The sequence below is a fragment of the Hyla sarda genome, chromosome 10 (assembly GCF_029499605.1).
Source record: "Hyla sarda isolate aHylSar1 chromosome 10, aHylSar1.hap1, whole genome shotgun sequence".
NCBI lineage: Eukaryota > Metazoa > Chordata > Amphibia > Anura > Hylidae > Hyla > Hyla sarda.
In genome coordinates this window covers 2,008,247-2,030,415 of record NC_079198.1, presented here as the reverse complement: position 1 = coordinate 2,030,415, position 22,169 = coordinate 2,008,247, and the positions used below count along the sequence as shown (strand labels likewise).

At 41.9% G+C, this 22,169-nt stretch overlaps 1 protein-coding gene and 1 long non-coding RNA gene across 17 annotated transcripts in view; one reads left to right on the top strand and one right to left on the bottom strand.

Moving 5' to 3' along the window:
- PAX7 (paired box 7) overlaps positions 1 to 9,358 on the top strand; it is a 169,657-nt gene extending 160,299 nt beyond the window's left edge. For all 8 annotated transcript variants that reach the window (XM_056544285.1, XM_056544287.1, XM_056544281.1 and 5 more), the window contains exons 8-9: positions 3,368 to 3,614; positions 7,256 to 9,358. In XM_056544285.1, the coding sequence (XP_056400260.1) occupies positions 3,368 to 3,614; positions 7,256 to 7,371 (363 nt within the window). In that variant the 3' untranslated portion in view covers positions 7,372 to 9,358. The remainder of the gene's footprint in view (positions 1 to 3,367; positions 3,615 to 7,255) is intronic.
- Positions 1 to 22,169, bottom strand: part of LOC130294460 (uncharacterized) — a 189,308-nt gene that overhangs the window by 165,698 nt on the left and 1,441 nt on the right. The window lies entirely within an intron of this gene.

The window sequence follows — 22,169 nt, the reverse complement described above, 5'->3', positions numbered from 1 at the left end:
AGGAGTGAGGATCCTGATCACAAGAGCTTACAATCTATGAGGAGACAAGAGGAGTGAGGACCCTGATCACAAGAGCTTACAATCTATGAGGAGGAGACAAGAGGAGTGAGGATCCTGATCACAAGAGCTTACAATCTATGAGGAGACAAGAGGAGTGAGGACCCTGATCACAAGAGCTTACAATCTATGAGGAGACAAGAGGAGTGAGGATCCTGATCACAAGAGCTTACAATCTATGAGGAGACAAGAGGAGTGAGGATCCTGATCACAAGAGCTTACAATCTATGAGGAGGAGACAAGAGGAGTGAGGATCCTGATCACAAGAGCTTACAATCTATGAGGAGGAGACAAGAGGAGTGAGGATCCTGATCACAAGAGCTTACAATCTATGAAGAGGAGACAAGAGGAGTGAGGATCCTGATCACAAGAGCTTACAATCTATGAGGAGACAAGAGGAGTGAGGATCCTGATCACAAGAGCTTACAATCTATGAAGAGGAGACAAGAGGAGTGAGGATCCTGATCACAAGAGCTTACAATCTATGAGGAGACAAGAGGAGTGAGGATCCTGATCACAAGAGCTTACAATCTATGAGGAGACAAGAGGAGTGAGGATCCTGATCACAAGAGCTTACAATCTATGAACAGCCACTGATTATTTGTAGTAATGGTATTTGGCACAGCTAAGAAGGCTATCAATGTTGGTGTGAGGAACTTTTACCCCTTGCTGTATATTTACACAGTTTGACAAAATGGTGACTTGATAAATTTTGCACAATTATAGAAACCAGAGAGCTGCAGAGCGAGGTTTAAGCTTTGTGCTCTGGCATCTGACACATTTGTACATGTCCTGTTAGCTGTCGCACATTTGTGTAATAAAAAGCAGATTTGCGCAAAAAAAAAAAAAATCTAAATTTACAGATTCACTGCCAAAAGTGGTGTACTGTACACTTAAAATGCAATTGCACAATTTAGAACATTTAGAACATTAAAGTGGTGTAAAGCCAATGATAAATGTCCCCCTGTGTGTTTACCGGCATCTTGCACATTCAGAATGGCTCCAAAACTGATTCAATAATGTAAAGAAAAGTTATGACTTTGCAACATTTCTTATGCATTTAAAATGCAAAAAGTCTTATTTAGAAGGAATCTGTCAGCAGTTTAAGGCATAAAAACCGCTGACAGCCCTAGAAAGATGTTGGGAAGTGGCGCAGAGCCATACCCGAAGTCTCATTCATGCAGCTTACAGGGGTAGTCCAGTGGTGAAAAACTTATCCCCTATCCTAAGGATAGGGGATATGTTTTAGATCGCAGGGGGTCCAACCGCTGGGGCCCCCTGCGATCTCTCTGTATGGGGGCCAGGCTCTCGGGCCAGATAGCGGGTGTCGACCCCCGCTCTGCCATAGAGTTGTATTGAGGGGGCGTGTCGGCCGCCGCTTCGTGCGGGGGTCGACACGCCCCCTTCGCGTGGGCTGTCGGGGCCCCGTACAGGAGATCGCAGGGGGCCCCAGTAGTCGGACCCCCGCGATCTGCAACTTATCCCCTATCCTTAGGATAGGGGATAAGTTGTTCACCACTTGTTCACTACTGGACTACTCCTTTAAGTGAACAAGAAAACCGGTACTTAAAGGGGTACTCCGCTGCTCAGTATTTGAAACACATTGTCAATCATGGGTGAGGGAAAAGGCTTGGAACAAGAAGACCCCCCCCCCCCCTACTGGGCACTTGGCGGCAGGGATAGCTTCGATAAATAACCAAGGTTTTCTCGGTCATGCAAGCTGCAGAACCAATACTTCAGGCGTATGTCCACTCTACTACCCTCCTCTGTGTCTTACTGGGGCTCGACAGATTTCCTCTAAATATTACCTATCAATTTTTAACTGCAGTTCCTATGCAGTCTTATGAGTTTCCATGGTAACAGACTACAAATACACTCCATTGCTATCTATTTTCATACATATTGCAGACCTACTAAATGTATGTTAGTTAGAAGAAGGGAATAATTACTGTGGGATCAGACAACACATATAGGTCTGCATAGGAACCATACACATGAAATTATGGGAGGTTTTTAACAAACACTATTAGCAAATTTGATTTTTAATTTGACATGGTTAAGAAGGTGGATCAGCCATTTAAAGGGGTTATCCAGGAAAACTTTTTTCTATATATATCAACTGGCTCCAGAAAGTTAAACAGATTTGTAAATTACTTCTATTAAAAAATCTCAATCCTATCAGTACTTATGAACTGCTGAAGTTGAGTTGTTCTTTTCTGTCTAAGTGCTCTCTAATGACACCTGTCTCAGGAACTGTCCAGAGTAGAAGCAAATCCCCATAGCAAACCCCTACTTGTGTGCAGTTCCTGAGACAAGCAGAGATGTCAGCAGAGAGCACTGTTATCAGACAGAAAAGAACAACTCAACTTCAGCAGCTGATAATTATAGGAAGGATTAAGATTTTTTAATAGAAGTAATTTACAAATCTGTTTAACTTTCTGGAGCCAAAATACATGTTTAAGTGTATAGGAAAAAAACTCTTCTGCAGGCATTATAAAATGTAGATTCTTCATTTCAACCACCTTTTATATGCTGTGGAAAACTATTTTTTTTTAATGAACTGGTGCTAGAAAGTTAAACAGATTTGCAAATTATTTCTATTAAAAAATCTTAATCCTTTAATTACTTTTTAGCAGCTGTATGCTACAGAGGAAATTCTTTACTTTTTGAATTTATTTTTTGTGTTGTCCACAGTGCTCTCTGCTGACACCTCTGTCTGTGTCAGGAACTGTCCAGAGTAGCATAGGTTTGCTAAGGAGATTTTCTCCTGCTCTGGACAGTTCCTGATGCGGGCATCAGGTGTCAGCAGAGAGCACTGTGGACAACGCAAAAAAGAAATTTAAAAAATTTAAGATTTTCCTCTGTAGAAAACAGCTGCTAAAAAGTACTGAAAGAATTAAGATTTTTTTAATAAAAGTAATTTACAAATCTGTTCAACTTTCTGGCACCAGTTCATTTAAAAAAAACAAAAAACTGGAGTACCCCTTTAAGTGGCACTTGCGTTAATTATAAGGCACAATGAGCTAACGTTTTATGTGACTAGGGTTTTATATTAGATCTGTAAATATTATAAACACAGCTCCATTCCATTTTACTTTGTATATTAACCTTTATAGCCCCAGGATAAAGGTGTCTGCTTTATTCTCTTCTTCTGAAATCTCTGGCATCTTAATGGGTTTATTTTCCTTTACACTGGATGATATTTTTACAGAACTAAAAGTGAATGTTAATGTGAAGAAGAATCTGCATATTGATGACATTTGTCTTGTAAAGCGATGCTTGATGATTAATGCTCTTGTTATTGTTATAGGTTATGAGCATCCTCAGCAGTCCCAGCGGAGTGGCCCCACAGTCCCAGTCAGAATTTTCTATCTCTCCTCTGCACAGTGGGTTGGAAACCAGTAACTCTCTCTCAGCTAGCTGCAGCCAACGCAGTGACTCCATCAAATCTGTGGACAGCCTCCCTACATCCCAGTCTTACTGTGCGCCAACTTACAGTACAACAGGTTACAGCATGGATCCAGTAGCAAGTTACCAGTATGGACAGTATGGGCAAAGTAAGTGCTATTTATCTTCCATAGTTAATAGGAAATACTTCTAAAGTGGCTACAGATGTGACTATTTTATTATTACACAAAATGACAATGTGATGTCTGCATGGTACATCTAGTGCCGGCATATTACAAAAAGTTCCTGCACATTTCAGCAATGAATCCTGGCACAGTACAACCTGGTTCAGTGTGCATGGAGTACAAGGCAACGTCCTATGAGTGAGCTTGGGAAAATGCTGAGGTTGGAGTTAAAATGTACCTGTCATATCACAGAAAAAAATAATGTTTCTATATGTTCTTCACTAGGTCATGCAGATGCTTTCCATGTCTTTTTAGGCGTCTTACTCCTATTCTGCTGCTCACTCATACTGACATCCACTGCTCAGGAGGGGGTGTGTCCAAGGCAAGCACTGAGCCCGCCCTTACTCACTGTCACAATTCGGCTGGCTGGAGGTGGATCCTCTGTGCCAGAGAGGGATTGGCGTGGACCGTGTCGGTGGACCGGTTCTAAGTTGCTACTAGTTTTCACCAGAGCCCGCCGCAAAGCGGGATGGTCTTGCAGCGGTGGTAGCAACCAGGTCGTATCCACCGGCAACGGCTCAACCTCTCTGACTGCTGAGATAAGCGCGGTACAAGGGAGTAGACAAGAGCAAGGTCGGACGTAGCAGAAGGTAAGGGCAGGCAGCAAGGATCGTAGTCAGGGGCAACGGCAGGAGGTCTGGAATACACAAGGAAACGCTTTCACTGGCACAATGGCAACAAGATCCGGCAAGGGAGTGCAGGGGAAGTGAGGTATAAGTAGGGAGTGCACAGGTGAAGGTACTGATTAAAACCTCATGCGCCAATCAGTGGTGCACCGGCCCTTTAAATCGCAAAGACCCGGCACGCGCGCGCCCTAAGGAGCGGGGCAGCGCGCGCCGGGACAGCACAGACGGGGAACGGGTCTGGTAAGCGAGTCGGGGTGCGCATCGCGAGCGGGCGCGTCCCGCATCGCGAATCGCATCCCGGCTGGGAACATTATCGCAGCGCACCCGGTCGGCAGGTCTGACCAGGGCGCTGCGAATAGGAGAACGCTGTGAGCGCTCCGGGGAGGAGCGGGGACCCGGAACGCTCGGCGTAACACTCACCATGCATTTACTTCCTCCCTGAGGCTGCAGTGCTGGGTCTCTTCATCTATTCACTGAGGGCTGCTCTGTAACTCCCTCCTCTATGTTTTCAGAAAGGAGTCTGATAGGACAGGAGTGAGCACAGAGGAATGCTAGTCAAGGCTCTCACTTCCTGGACTTTGTCCCAGCCCAAGCTTCTGCTGGGACAAAGATGATGCTCCAGGATTATGATCTGGATGGTATGGGGACCCCCAGTGGTCTTTTTTTTATAAGCCATGATTTGTATATAAAGGAGATGATAATGTTTTATGAAGTATATTGGAAAGGTTTTGCCAAGATGTACAACATATGAAAAGTTTTTGATTCTGACAGTGCCCATTTAATCTGTTTAAAACATACAGCACTCTCCGAATGGCACGGTGCTCAAGTAGGGTCCTACTGCTTTAGTGTCAGTATCAAGAAAAACCTGGCACTCAAGTGCCAAGTTTTTCTTGATACTAGTGCGCATTTAATGCTCAGATTGTGTGACTTTAAATATTGTGCCCGCTGACGACTCCACAGACATTTTCAAAATGTAGTATATGCCTTTAAACAATAAAAGTCAGCATACTCATCTCCTTCACTCGACCGACGCTGCAGCTGTCAGATTGCCACTGTGGTTCTTTCTTTTGTCACCATCATTTTCACTTAGCCATTAAAAGTTATCAGCTTCTAATAAATCTGAATTATTTTTTAAGATTTCCATATACTGGCTAACACAGAACATAGAAGTTTTTCTTCCTTTTGTGCTATACTTTGTGATAAGGTTAAGAGCACTCTTTATGAATGCCACAGCAGTACCAAACAGTATAGATGCTTTTAACAATATAAGCGCCTATTACTTCTCAAGGTGAAATGAAAACCATGTGTTTCAGCCGCCTCTGCTCCTGCGCTGACCCCGACCTTTCTCCCACCTCGTGCATGTTTGGGGCACACCTGCAATTAATAGTAAAAATCTATTCCAACCCCAGCCTCGGGCATAGCAGCCCTGCTAATGCTTTCATTTGGGAGACCATAGACAAGTTCTGATGCAAAAGTGTGTAGAGATCAGAACTACTATAAATAAAGGGCAGCAATGTGTGTCGTGGCCTAATGTAGTATTTGTGGCACAAACTTCTTTTAATGCATAAAGGACAAACAAAAAGTAAATCACCAGCTTATTAATAGCAATGCGCTATCAAAAAAATGACATAATGTTTAAATCAAGTTTTTATGCTAACTATATTTTTAAATAATTTTTGGTGATGATTTGTACAATTTTCCATTTTAACTATGTATATTTTTAAATAACCCCGAAATGTTGCCGTTCCCATTCTGGCCACTAGGCCAAAAACTGTGCTGAGACTTCCTGTTTTGTATAGATTGTTTCCCAGCAGTTTCCTTCTTATCACAAGGAGGATTACAGTGAACTGTGGCACCAGTGTATAAATACCAGAAGTACACAAAATAGCTGCTGCTCACAGATCAGCCTCTCCCTCCCTCACTGAGCACACCCAGACACTATTCTGTTCATTCCACAAGGACAGGTCCTGTCTATTGATGCCTATGTGAATTGAGTAAAGTAAAGTATATCTTAATATTTAAAAAAAAACAGCTCAGGCTGTACAAAAAAAAATTAAATGAAAATAATTTAATCAAATCAAAATATAGAAACAGATTAGAGACCGTTACAGAAACTTGTTTTTCTTTTTTCAAAGCAGTCAAAAAACATCTAGGTGATACATTCCCTTTAAGATTGATGGGTATATAATTTCAAAGTAAATCTGTACATGCATACTATTATAAACTATATATATCCAGCAATATTCTTCTCCATCTTAACCAGATCCATTGGCTTTATTGGGCACTTGGCACAGGCAGGTCTATCTCTGATGCCCACGCTGATAGGACACAGAAGCGTGAAAGGAAACCTAATGGATATGACAACTCTAATAAGCGTCCTGTCTGGACGAGTTCTCCCCTAGGGATACAGCTGACACACCACTGATGACTCCGATTTCTTTACTTATTGGCAGTAACTTCTAAATCAGTATTAATTTAATTTGGAACGTTAACAGGAATGGAGAGCTTTTGTATTGTATGGCATCTTAGTTATTTATTTGAGGTACTGCAGCCATTATATGCAGGCAATGTGCTTTTATGTATTATGTCACCTAAATACACAAAGCAGGTAAATATTAAAATGTTATTCAGTACATGTCTGTGATGCAGTCAGTCTTACAGGCCTATAACCAGTGAAAGGTGAACTCATTCCCTGGCCCATTCCTATCTGTCTCACAGGCTGCCAAGATAGGAACTCCAGAGATAAAGTTGGATTCCATGGCCATTTTCAAATGTATTCTTTTTATTACATTTGGTGAAAACTCAAATTTTGGTTGGAATTTTAAACTCAATAAATATTTTGCAAATGCGATGTCCAGAAGTCCAGTTCATCAGACTGGAACCTATAAAGTATAATGTGACTGTAACACTCCACTAACTGTTTTTGGATTTGTTTTACAGCTGCTGTTGATTATTTGGCTAAAAACGTCAGCCTGTCCACACAGCGCCGAATGAAGCTTGGAGAACACTCGGCTGTCTTGGGCCTTTTACCTGTAGAAACTGGACAAGCATACTGAAGAGTTCACACACCAGTAGATGCTACAAGCACCAGTGCCAGAGGGCTTTACACCTTTCTGTATACATTTGTGCCCAACCCCCCTCTCATCTACTGAGACAATGTACCAGAGATGACTCTCTGCAGTGCAAAGGTATTGCTATGTAATGCCAGCAGTTATCCATTCAATGTAGCAGAAGCTTCTGGTTGATCATGGAATACTCTCAAATACTATTCAGACTTCTAAGCCAATTCATCGTCCAGGCACATGATGCAAGAACCAACCCGCTTCAAATTGGCACACCGTTCGCCTGTGAAATTCGCAAAATCAAGGCACAAATAAGGAAAATCTGCCATGATTCTATGACCAGATGTGGAACAATTCAAGTTAGATTGCAAGCTTTTGTTTTACCATTTACCCACATTTCATTCTATGTTTTACAATGTTTTTGAAGAACATTCCCACAGGCATTCCATAAAGGGGAATCGTGGAGCAAAGACTAAAAAACATATTACTCAAAGGAGTCCATGCAAGTAAAAGTACATTCAACCACAACAAATACTCCGGAGAAATGTTTACTTAATTGAAAATTTAAGAAAATTAGCACTCTTTCCATTGACTACTTTTTTTGTATTAATTTGAGAGCGCTGTTATGAAAATTTAAACCCGTCCCAGATCTACAAATAAAAAAAAAAAAAAACATTTAACAAAAGTTAACATGGACCAACTTGGTATATTCAGTGATGGGGAAACATTGTTCCTGATGTCCAGAACATGACTGATATATGAACTACTTGGATGGGGTTTAAAAAGGTAATTTTTTTTGTCATTGCTGCGATAACATAAAACAATCACACAGGTGAACATATAAACCTATGCTCTAATGATATTCCATTTCCCAACATTCCAAGATGATAGAAAACATACATAATGTGATAAACTATGTAATGATGAACACTGTCTCATAAAGATGGCAGGGATCTCCCACGTGTTCAGGGTCGCGTAGTACAACACTCACTGCAGGTAACAGGATTCTCGTGGACCAATAATGGAGGTAGGAACAGGCATGTCACTAGTCCATAGAGCCTTTGACTCCATTGTTGAGGAGACCACAAAAGTCTTACTAGTCAAGTTTTAGCTATTGGTTTAAGATATGTACATAGTATAGTTAACCTAACCCAGAGGAGTCCAGTGCTGAAGCTCATTCCTGTGAATATTTTCACAACTAAAGATGTATAGTAAGGTTGATGTATATGAAATATGTGATGTCTTTAAAAGCAATTTATATATTCTGTTTCAAGAGAAAAAAATATTGATATGGGGACTGGTGGTGAATAAAGGGGAACAAAGGGCATGTTTTTTTTCCCAAGCACTCGGCATAAAACAATTCTCTACAACAGACTTTAAGCTCATACAGGGGATCCCTGGATAAAGAAGACAACAAGACAATGTAAAAAGAGACATTCCATGTGGAGTTTTATGTATCAAAAATGGAGCTGTTGTCGCTTGCACATTTGGACACTTGTTTTTTTTATATATATATTTCTATAAAATGAACATTTGAGGGATGCAGCTCAGTACCACAGGGACTATGTTTCGTGGTTGCAGTATCCCACGTAAAAATGTATATTAATTGCTTCTAACCCTTTAGTCTAATGCCACCAACCAGGATCCTCTTATATAGCACTAGTAGGCATTCCATAATAACTGACTGTCACCTCTGTGTCTGATTTCATGTCACTCCAAGCGTGTACATATATATGTGTATATATATATATATATGTGTGTGCATACATATATATATATAATCCCACTATAATTTATTCAGCTATATTAAGTCGTAGATTAGAATGATAAACTTGTACTTGTTTTACCCTTATTTCTGCTGGCAGGTGTCTGCAAGCTACAGATAACCTATCTGGCAGTGACAGGGTTAACTACCTGCGCCTGTGTGTGTTTTTTGTGTACCTCAGGCATTGCTGTTATGCATTAAAGAAGATGAACCCTACTCTCTCTCTTCTGTGTTTTGTTTGTTGAAGTAAAACGCTTATGCTAAATAATATCATATAAATCTTCAGTGTCCACAGATTTTATAGAAAACAGAATCAAACTTCAGGAGTAGCAGGAATTGCGTGGCGCTGACCGTGACAGACACAATGCAGGTGTGGTGACTTGAGATAAAATAATTTATTAGCCAAGACGCAATGCGTTTTTACTGCGTTTGTCTGTCCCAGTCAGCGCCACGCAATTCCTGCTACAACTGAAGTTTGATTCTGTTTTCTAAGAAATACCAGGAAGACTGCAGACGGGAAGTTCCCATATTCACTACATGCTGTCCATTGTTGTGTATGTCGGTACACAACCGGAGTCGGTAAGCGACTATTTATACCACCTCCGATATCCCTTCTACTCCAGCGCGTGTGATACTCCACATAAAGCACCTTTGTTCTTAGTTTTAGGTTTTCACACCGATTTTATATGACAATGTGGGTCAATTTAGTCAATGGCAGGAAGTTTCTGAACTGGGTCTCCATTTCTGGATAAAAGGGCCAAAAGGGCAATGGATACTAAGGAGATGCTTTACAACTAATAAAGGCCTTCATACAGAGGATGATTATTGGCTTAAAGGGGTTCTCCACCATAAGGTGATTTTAGTACGTACCTGCCAGACAGTAATGGGCATGCTTAGGAAGGATCTGCGCTTGTCTTGGGGCTAAATGGCTATGTTGTGAGATTACCATAACACTGTGGCTAGCTTTTTTCCTCTTTGAGTTTTCTTTTTTGCCTACAAATCCCATAATTCCATTTTCCTCCCTCCCACACATCAGCCCCCCACTCATTAAAACATAAATGAGCTGCATCCATTCAAAAGACCTGTGGTTTTCAATCTTGGTGCCTACAGATGTTGCATTAGTTGCAGATTGATCTCTCTCCCACCAAGCAATCCCTCCACCCATTGAAGCAGACAGGCTGCCTGTCATCAGCTGACTAGTGAGACAGGTCTTGGCTGCATTGCAACCTGGGAAAAATCTGAGAAAACAGTCAATTTGTATGCTGTTAAAAATAAATATTGGGGTGAAAATCACAGAAGAATTGTGATAAAACAGTCACACACAGGTACAGACACTATATTATGAACTACACTAACGTTACACCCCCTGTAACATAGTCAAATAAAAAAAAATCCTGGAATACCCCTTTAATTACCATTCATAGGAATAGTTGTTTCCCATCAGGTTGTCTTCTTCACTAAGTGCATCCTGGTGCTATCTTTTCCCAAGATAAGTGATGCATACACACCCAGCTGTCCAAAGACCAGGAGCTTCCTTGCGTTGCTCCATGCACTAGCTCTGATGCTTACATATCCAATGTAGACACTTTGGGTGGTGGACAGGGATTAGCATAGGTACTGATCACTACATACCGGGTCCTGGGAACACTCACCAGATCGGTTTCAGCTCTGATGCCTACCTGCCCAATGTGGACACTTTGGGGGTGGACAGAGATCAGCATTGGTACTAATTACTACATACTAAGAACTTCCCACATGAGAGGCTGTTCTGGAGAGGCTCTGACCCAGGAGTCTACACATCACTATTTGTCCCTTCACTGGCACTTGCCATTGCCACCGGAATCTATGTTATTTACTTCACTTATCAGTTATTTCATGTGAAAAGTCGTGGCCCATTTTTCCCACTGAATTCAACGAAAAAATCTGCAGTTTGTTTCTACACAGTTTCATTTTACAGCTGTAATTGTTATTAGAACCATACAATTATGTGCAGTGTATGTCTCTATTTTGGCAATGTATTTTATTATGTAAATGTTCTAACAATCCTTTGTAATCAGCCATTATTAGGGCTGTAGCTTTACATGTAGACATAAAACAGCTGAACAATTGTCCACAAAAGTTAAAATAAAAAATAAATACAAAAGGGGACAAAAAACTGTCCACGGGCTGAAAAAAGTATGGTGCTTCATAGTGCCTGAACCAGGGAAGGGCTCCCTCATTAAAGTGCCTGCACAAGATACAGATACCCATGTTACAATAAGATAACATTTACTCTGAAACGTTGAAGCACTTCAGGGAAATCATAGTTTAAAGGGGTATTCCAAGATTTTTTTTATTTGACTATGCTACAGGGGCTGTAAAGTTAGTGTAGTCCATAACATAGTGTCTGTACCTGCGTGTGACGGTTTTCTCACAATTCTTCTGTGATTTTCACTCCAATATTTATTTTTATCAGTATACAAAATGACTGTTGTCTCCGATTTTTCCCAGGTTGCAATGCGGCCGAGACCTGACATCACTAGTCAGCTGATGACAGGGAGCCTGTCTGCTTCAATGGGTGGAGGGGTTGCTTGGTGGGAGAGAGATCAATCTGCAACTAATGCAACAGCTGTAGGCACCCTGATTGAAAACCACAGGTCTTTGAATGGATGCAGCTCCTTTATGTTTCAATGGGTGGGGGGGCTGATGTGTGGGAGGGAGGAAAATGGAATTGTGGGATTTGTATTCAAAAAAAGAAAAGTCAAACAGGAAATATCAGTTCACAAAAAGCTGGCCACAGTGTTATGGTAATCTCACAGCATAGCCATTTAGCCCGAAGACAAGCACAGATCCTTCCTAAGCATGTCCATTACTGCCTGCCAGGTAGTTACTAAAATCACCTTATGGTGGAGAACCCCTTTCACCCCTTAACGACGCAGGACATAAATGTACGTCCTGGTGAGCTGGTACTTAACGCACCAAGACGTACATTTATGCAGCCAGGGACCCGCCCGTAATGGCGGACATCCTCGATGTCCGCAATTAACCCCTCAGATGCCGTGATCAATACAGATCACGGCATGTCATTGCGGACACTAAAATGGATGATCGGATCGCCCGCAGCACTGCCGCGGCGATCCGATCATCCAGCATGGCAGCCGGAGGTCCCCTCACCTGCCTCTGCTGCCTTCCACGGATCTTCTGCTCAGAGCAGAAGATGACCGATAATACTGATCAGTGCTATGTCCTATACATAGCACTAAACAGTATTAGCAATCAAATGATTGCTATAAATAGTCCCCTATGGGGACTATTAAGTGTAAAAAAATAAATAAAAAAAATTAAAAAAAATTTGAAAAACCCCCTCCCCAATAAAAAATTTCCCATTTTCCCTATTTCACCCTCAAAAGGTGTAAAAAAAATATTTGATATACATATTTGGTATTGCCGCAAAATAGGGGGATTTTAAACGTACTAATTTGGTTAAACAGTCTGCGATTTTTTTTTTGCGCAACAGTAATAGAAAAGTATGTTATCATGGGTATCAATTTAATTGCATTGACCCAAAGAATAAAGAACACATGTCAAGTTTACTGTAAATTGTACGGCGTGAAAACGAAACCTTCCAAAATTTGCTAAATTGCAGTTTCCTTTTTAATTTCCCCACACAAATAGTATTTTTTTTTGCTGCGCCATACATTTAATGGTAAAGTGAGTGATGGCATTACAACGGACAACTGGTCGCGGAAAAAACAAGCCCTCATACTAGTCTGTGGATGAAAATATAAAAGAGTTATGATTTTTTGAAGGCGAGGAGGAAAAAACTAAAAAGTAAAAATAAAATTGTCTGAGTCCTTAAGGCCCAAGTGGGCTGAGTTCTTAAGGGGTTAAAGGTAAGAAGGGACCAGGATAAAAGTCAAGGAGGCCGGCTCTCCATAGCTTCTCCTTACCTCATATTTTTATATATAAAGAGTCTGGTCAATAAAGCCCAGCGGGGCAAGAATGAACTGGCAGACAGCTAGTCTCTTTAACTTTTTGTCCTGGTGCCAACTTGTAATTGAAGAGGTACTCCACCCCTAGACACCTTATCTTAAGGATAGGGGATAAGGTGTCTGATTGCTGGGGGTCCAGCCCCGGCATTCTGAACATTTATGTTCGCTAAAAATATACATCCGGTTCCAAGATCACATAAGAATTGCAAGATCAGCCATTAAACAGAGGTACAGATAGCACCCCTATAGCACAGTCAAATTAAAGGACATCTGCAGCGTTACAAACACTTATTCCCTATCCTCAAGATACGGGATAAGTGTTTGATCGCGGGGGGTCCGAACGGGGGCCCCCGGCGATCTCCTGTATGGGGCCACGGCTCTCCTGTGCAGGGGGCGTGCCAGCTGCAGCATGATGTTGCGGCCGGCACGCCTCCTCCATACATCTCTATGGGAGAGGCGGGGAGGCAGCATTCGTGCATCCCCCATAGAACTGTATGGGGACGGGGAGGAGACGGGGGCGTCACCGTCGACCTCTAGGTCGACGCTACGCACCTTAGCGCCCCGTTAGGGAGATCGGGGGGGGGGGGGTCCCATCGGTTGGACCCCCCGCAATCAAACACTTATCTCCTATCCTGTGGATAGGGGATAAGTGTAATGCCGCTGCAGTTGTCCTTTAAATAAAAAATCCTGGAATGCCCTTTAAGCACAAGGCTATATCAAATATGCTATGTTTTAAAATTTAGTTTTACACATTTTATTAAATGGGAAAATGGGGTTGTTAACATTTTTATGGGGGGGGGGAGAGGGGTCTTTTCCACATTTAAAGGGGTACTCCGGTGGAAAAAATGTTTTTAAAATCAACTTGTGCTAGAAAGTTAAACAGATTTGCAGATTACTTCTATTAAAAAATGATCTATCCTTCCAGTACTTATCAGCTGCTGTATACCCTATAGGAAGTTATTTTCCTTTTTGTCAGGAACTGTCTGGAGCAGGAGCAAATCCCCATAGCAAACCTCTCCTGCTCTTGACAGTTCCTGACAGGGACAGAGGTGTCAGCAGAGAGCACTGTGGTCAGACAGAAAGGAAATTCAAAAAGAAAAGAACTTTGGAGCATACAGCAGCTGGTAAGTCCTGGAAGGATAAAGATTTTAAATTAAAGTAATTTACAAATCTATTTAACTTTCTGGTACCAGTTGATTTAAAAAATTGTTTTCCACCAGAGTACCCCTTAATTTTTTTTTAACTATTTATTTTACATTTTTTAATTCCTCACACGTGACTATGTATAGCAATCTTTGGATTGCTATTACTATTCACTGATGTCTGTCATTAGTGGCAAGGTCCCGGCTGTGCTCGCTTAATGGTTGAAATGCCCCTTAGGATGTAAATGTACCAGGACACCACTATGTTCATTTACGTCCAATGTCATTAAAGGGTTAGAAGAAAAAAAAAGTATGTTTTAACTGGATGCAAAAAAGTGATGTGAACAGCCCCTAAGTGCAGATTCTCAGCCGTTGCAAGGTACAAGGAAGGGAGACCAGGGGGGATCAGGGCCAGGCAGTGGTGGTGAAGCAGGGAGGCAATGAAGGATTTACACTGTGAAATCACACTGTCCACTCAGGAAGAACACTTATTGACCAATTCCACATGCTGTTGTGCAAATGGAACAGACAACAGGTGGAAATTATAGGCAATTAGCAAGACACCCACCAATAAAGGAGTTGTTCTGCAGGTGGTGACTACAGACCACTTCTCAGTTTCTATGCTTCCTGAATTATGTTTTGGTCACTTTTGAATGCTGACGGTGCTTTCACTCTAGTGGTAGCATGAGAAGGAGTCTACAACCCACACAAGTGGCTCAGGTAGTGCAACTCTTACAGGATGACACATCAATGCGAGCTGTGGCAAGAAGGTTTGCTGTGTCTGTCAGCTTAGTGTCCAAAGCATGGAGGCGCTACCAGGAGACAGGCCAGTACATCAGGAGAGGAGGAGGAGGCCGTAACTCAGTAGCAGGACTGCCAGAGCCCTGCAAAATGACCTCCAGCAGGCCACAAATGTGCATGTGTTCAATCAAATGGTCAGAAACAGACTCCATGAGGGTGGTATGAGGGCCCGATGTCCACAGATGGGGGTTGTGCTTACAGCCCAACACCGTGCAGGACGCTTGGCATTTTCCAGAGAACACCAAGATTGGCAAATTCGCCACTGGCGCCATGTGCTCTTCACAGATAAAAGCAGGTTCACACTGAGCACATGTGACAGACGTGACAGAGTCTGGAGACGCCGTGGAGAACGTTCTGCTGCCTGCAACATCCTACAGCATGACCGGTTTGGCAGTGGGTGTGGTCTGGCATTTAGTGTGGTGGTGGCATTTCTTTGAGAAGTCGCACAGCCCTCCATGTGCTTGCCAGAGGTAGCCTGACTGCCATTAGGTACCGAGATGAGATCCTCAGACCCCTTGTGAGACCATATGCTGGTGCGGTTGGCCCTGGGTTCCTCCTAATACAAGACAATGCTAGACCTCATGTGGCTGGAGTGTGTCAGCAGTTCCTACAAGAGCAAGGCATTGATGCTATGAACTGGCCCACCCGTTCCCCTGAATCCGATTGAGCACATCTGGGACGTCTCGCTCTATCCACCACAGACTGTCCAGGAGTTGGTGGATGCTTTAGTCCAGGTCTGGGAGGACATCCCTCAGGAGACCATCCTCCACCTCATCAGGAGCATGCCCAGGTGTTGTATGGAGGTCATACGGGAACCTGGAGGCCACACACACTACTGAGCCTCATTTTGACTTGTTTTAAGGACATTATATAAAGTTGGATCAGCCTGTAGTGGGGTTTTCCACTTTGATTTTGAGGGTGACTCCATATCCAGACCTCCATGGGTTGATATATTTGATTTCCTTTGATAATTTGTGTGTGATTTTGTTGTAGAAACTAAAGTATTTCATACGATTAGTTCATTCATTCAGATCTAGGATGTGTTATCTTTGTGTTCCCTTAATTTTTTTGAGCTGTGTATGTAGTGTTCCTGCATATAAAAAAAGTGTATATTTAAGTTTACACATGGTGGACATACCCTAAAAATATCATCTTTCCCATCTAGTCAGTCCCTGTTAAATAACAATAAAAAATATTGCTGGACATGCATTCAGAGTGTATACTTTTATGAAGGTCATGGCTGTCTTGTTTTACGGCCCAACAGTCGGAGAGGTCGGCCGGGGCAAGAAGGAGGGGTCTTGCTGCAAGAGTTGGCTGTCCTTTCCGTTGGGCCGAAATATACGACAGCCGAAGGCAACAGTTGCACTTTAACCCTTAGAGGACACAGGGCCTACATCCTGGCTGTCTGGTCCTAAACTCACTAAGCCCTGGAGTGTTTAGTGTCTATGAAGCATGTGCAAGAGCTGCGCTCGCTTCATAGGACGTGAGTGACAGGTGCTATCACACCTAGCAGTGCTATCACACCTAGCAGTCGTGCACTCACAGTCAATTGCAGAAATCAGCATTCACACCAATGTTAGCCATTAAAGGGGTACTTAAGTGGAAAACATTTTTTCTTTAGGTTTTTATAAGTCAACTGGTGCCAGAAAGTTAAACAGATTTGTAAATTACTTCTATTAAAAAATCTTTACCCTTCCAGGGTAAATGTCTTTTTTGTCTTGTCCACAGTGCTCTCTGCTGACACCTCTGCCCGTGTCAGGAACTATCCGGAGCAGCATTGGTTTGCTATGGGGATTTTCTCCTGCTCTGGACAGTTCCTGAAACGGACATCAGGTGTCAGCAGAGAGCACTGTGGACAAGACAAAAAAGAAATTGAAAAAGAACAGAATTTCCTCTGTAACATACAGCTGCTAAAAAGTACTGGAAGGGTAAAGATTTTTTAATAGAAGTAATTTACAAATCTGTTTTAACTTTCTGGCACCAGTTTATAAAAAAAAAAAAAAAGTTTTCCACCGGAGTATCCCTTTAAGCTTTAGATGCTATTATCAATGCCGCTCATGGCATCCAAAGGAGAAAAAATTGTCTCTTTTTAACCTGTTAAGGACATAGGGCATACAGGTATGCCTTCAACCCCTGGTACTTAAGGGTTACTCCACTGCTCAGCGTTTGGAACAAACTGTTCCGAACGCTGAAGCCGGCGCCGGGAGCTCGTGACGTCACCCCCCGTCATAGACTTACATTGAGGGGGTGGGGCTATGACGTCACGAGCTCCCGGCGCCGGCTCCAGCGTTCGGATTAGTTTGTTCCAAACGCTGAGCAGTGGAGTACCCCTTTATGGTCTGAGGGCATTCCTGTCATCCCGAACCCTTAAGTGGCTTTGAAGAGAGAGCAGGAGCAGACACTCACTGCTTATGAAGGTGAGTGGCAATCCCAACGCTGCCCGTCATTAACCATTTCGGCATTGATCACGGCGACTAAAGTGAAACTGGAAGTTGTCGGTAGCTCAGTGGAGCTCAATTTACCCCCGCGATCACGTTCGGTGAGCTATAATGGCGGAGAAGGGACCCCTTTCTGCCTCCTGCTGCCAATCACATGATGCACCCTGGCTTAGTTAGGCTATATAATAGCTTTATACAGTGAATACAATCTAATGATTGCATGCAAAAGTCCCCTTAAAGACAATGGACGTATAAGTATGTCCTGATCCGTTGGTACTTAAAGGGGTATTCCAGGAAAAAACTTTTTTTTAATATCAACTGGCTCCAGAAAGTTAAACAGATTTGTAAATTACTTCTATAAAAAAAATCTTAATCCTTTCAATAATTATCAGCTGCTGAAGTTGAGTTGTTGTTTTCTGTCTGGCAACAGTGCTCTCTACTGACATCTCTAACCCGCCGGTAATTGCGGATATCAGCGATCACGCTGATGTCCTCCATTAACTCCTCAGACGCTGTCATCAATATGTGGTAGCCAAGTACGAGATGGTGTTTCCCCATACTCTCCTGCCTGTCAGGCAGTGTCCCTCAGTGTCCCCAGGGCCCCCCCCCCATGTAAATATATTAAGTATTTTATTGTGCAATGTATCTTTAATAAAATGTGCAATTTGATTGTTACCCAGGAGGTACTAGTGACGAGCTGACCCCAAAGGTGACCTATGGGCTCCCTGCTAGTCTCTCCCATATAAACCCTGGGTGGAGCTAGCTTCTCTCTCTTTCCACGCTCGTTGTGCTGAGGTCCAGTTCAGTCAAGTCGTACCTGTAGTGTCTGTCCAGAGCAGTGGAGGCCTCAAGTCAAGTCCTGCAGCCTCAAGTCCACAGTAAGGGTGCATTCACACCACGTTTTGCAATACAGTTCCTGTATACGTTTTCTATGTGAAAACCGTATGGAACCGTATTGGAAAATGTATGCATTGACTCTCCATTGAAAACCGTATGCCAAAAGATGCATCAGGTTGTGTCCGTTTTGCATCCTGTACGGTTTTGTCAGTTTTTTTTTCCTGTACCCAAAACTGTAGTCTACGGCTGCATTCACACCTCGTTTTTGCAAAACGGTTGCCGTATTCGGTTTGATTAAAAAAAAACGTATCGAACCGTAGTGCAATCCGTATACATAGACATTTCAATGTAAACTGTATGCCAACCGTAGCATCAGGTTGTGTATGTTTTGCATCATTACGGGTTTATACAGTTTTTAACGGTACACCAAACCGTAGTCTACTACGGTTTTGTGTCCCGGTCAAAAACCGTATCCAACCTGTATATGGTTATTTTAAAATGGAGTTCTATGGTAACCGTATGTGCACACGGTTACATCCGGTTTGCACAATACGGTTTTTCATTTTTTGGGGGGGAAATTCAATAAAAAGAGGAAGAACTTTATTTAAAATGTTGACAAACTTTAAAACCGTATATATTTTTTTTCAAGAAAAACGTATTAAAATACGGCAACAGTATTGCAAAAACGAGATGTGAATGCAGCCTACCACGGTTTTAGGTCCGGTTGAAAAACTGTATTAAACCGTATACGTTTTTTTTTAAACATGGGAGTCAATGGGAACCGTACAGAACTGTATGTGCATACAGTTCCATCCGGTTTCCACCCTACGGTTTTTGACTTTGCACAGTTTTTTCAATCAAACAAGTAAAACTTTATTCAAAATGGAGTGAAAAGTTAAAAACGTATACGTTTTTTTTTCTTAAAAAACGGATGCAACCGGATGTCATTTTTCAAACCGTATATGGTTTTTAACTGTATACGGGTTAAAATTTGTACACACGTTTTGATACAGTTTTGTCAGGTTTTGAGGAATCCGTTTTTCCTCAAAAACCTGATACGGGAACTGTATTGCAAAAACGTGGTGTGAATGCACCCTAAGCTAAAGTCACAACCCTGTCAGTCAAGTCAAGTCTTCTGTCTATTCAGTGTGGCCTGCACTAAATTCTCCCGTCCACTACAAGTCCCAACAATCCAGCGAGGTCTCTGTGTCACCTCCTTGGGATATTGGCTGTACTGCATAGACTTTACCAACTGTCTACCTTCAGTACAGCTACCGTTGTCCGTAACTTGGCGTCGGTGTCTTAAAAAAGTGATTTAAAAGTTTCATATACGCAAATGTGGTATCGATAAAAAGTACAGATCACGGCACAAAAAATTAGCAATCATACCGTCCCATATACAGAAAAATGAAAAAGTTATAGGTGGTCAAAATAGTGCAATTTTAAACATACTGATTTTGTACAAAAAGTATGAGATTTTTTTTAAGCGGTATAATAATAGAAAAGTATGTACAGTGGGGATCAAAAGTTTGGGCACCCCAGGTAAAAAATTTTATTAATGTGCATAAAGAAGCCAAGGAAAGATGGAAAAATCTCCAAAAGGCATCAAATTACAGATTAGACATTCTTATACTAGGTCAACTAAAGTTACATTTTATTTCCATCGTTTACACTTTCAAAATAACAGAAAACAAAAAAATGGTGTCTGCAAAAGTTTGGGCACCCTGCAGAGTTAATATCTTGTACTGCCCCCTTTGGCAAGTTTCACAGCTTGTAAACGCTTTTTGTAGCAGCCAAGAGTCTTTCAATTCTTGTTTGAGGTATCCTTGCCCATTCTTCCTTACAAAAGTCTTCCAGTTCTTTGAGATTTCTGGGCTGTCTGTCACGCTCTGCTCTTTTAAGGTCTATCTATAGACTTTCAGTTATGTTGAGGTCAGGATATTGTGAAGGTCATGGCAAAACCTTCAGTTTACGCTTCTTGATGTAATCCCCCGTGGATTTCGAGGTGTGTTTAGGATCATTATCCATTTGTAGAAGCCATCCTCTCTTTAACTTCAGCTTTTTCACAGATGGCATCAAGTTAGCATCCAAAATTTGCTGAAATTTTATTGAATCCATTTTCCTTCTATTAATGAGATGTTCCCTGTGCCACTGGTTGCAATACATCCCCAAAGCATGATTGATCCACCCCCATGCTTAACAGTTGGACAGAGGTTCTTTTCATTAAATTCTGTTCCCCTTCTTCTCCAAACCTAGCTTTGCTCATTTCGGCCAAAAAGTTCAATTTTAACCTCATCGGTCCACAGAACTTGTTTCCAAAATGCATCAGAATTGTTCAAAGGCTGATTTTTGTGGTGAGGACGTAGAAGAGGTTTTTTTTAATGACTCTTCCATGAAGACCATATTTGTACAAGTATCTCTTTATAGTGGAATAGTGGACCACAACTCCAGTGTCTGCCAGATCTTTCTGGAGGGATTGTGCAGTCAAACGTGAGTTTTGAATTGTTTTTCTCACAATCCTGCGAGCTGTTCTGTCTGATATTTTTCTTGGTCTTCCAGATCTTGCTTTAACTTCCACTGTTCCTGATAACTGCCATTTCTTAATTACATTCCGAACAGAGGATATTGACATCTGAAAACATGTTGCTATCTTCTTATAGCCTTCTCCAGCTTTATGGGCGTCAACTATTTTCAGTTTCAGATTTTTAGACACCTGCTTAGAAGAACCCATGGTGCTGATTGTTGAGGCAATTCTGAGTCTGGACATTTAAAATCTTTGAGATTGACATCACCTGGTCTTCCCAGATGATGAATGAGAACAATCCATGACACTAGCAGGTCTCAGCTTTCCAAAGGGGGCAATGCATGCAATAAATTCTGCAGGGTGCCCAAATTTTTGCAGACGCCATTTTTTTTTTTCTGTTATTATGAAAGTGTAAATGAAGGAAATAAAATCTAACTTTTGTTGACATATTATAAGAATGTCTAATTTGTAATGTGATGCCTTTTGGAGATTTTTCCATCTTTCCTTGGCTTCTTTATGCACATTAATACAAATTTTTACCTGGGGTGCCCAAACTTTTGATCCCCACTGTAACCATGGGTATCATTTTAATCATATTGACCTACAAAATAAAGAACACGTCATTTTTACCGTAAAGTGCACAGTGTGAAAGCAAAACCCTCCAAAATTTGCTAAATTTTGGGTTTTATAAAAATGTCCTCCCTAAATTTTTTTGGGGGTTTGCCGTACATTTTATGGTAAAAGGAGAGGTGTCACTGCAAAGTAAAATTGGTCACGCAAAAAACAAGCCCTTATATGGGTCTCTAGATGGAAATATAATAGAGTTATGGATTTTAGAAGGCAATGAGGAAAAAAACAAAAACGCAAAAATAAAATTGGCCTGATCCTTAAAGGGGTACTCCTCAGTGTTTGGAACAAACAACGCTGGAGCCGGGAGCTCATGACGTCAAACGATGAGCTGCAGAGTACCGCTTTAAGGTAAAAAATGGGCTTGGTTCTTAACCCCTTAAGGACATGTGCCGTAAATGTACGGCGCTGCATAGCATCACTTAGCGCACATTGCCATACATTTACGGCGTGGCTGTGACACGAGCGCAGGAGCTGCGCTCGCTTCATTCCCTGCAAGTCCCGGCTGCAGTCAGCTGCCTTCCCGCAGACCAGAGCAGAAGATCACCGATAATACTGATCAGTACTATGCCCTATGCATAGCACTGAACAGTATTAGCAATCTAGTGATTGCTATAAATAGTCCCCTATGGGAAATAAAAAAGTGTAAAATAAATGTGAAAAAAAAGTTTTTAAAAAAGTGATTTT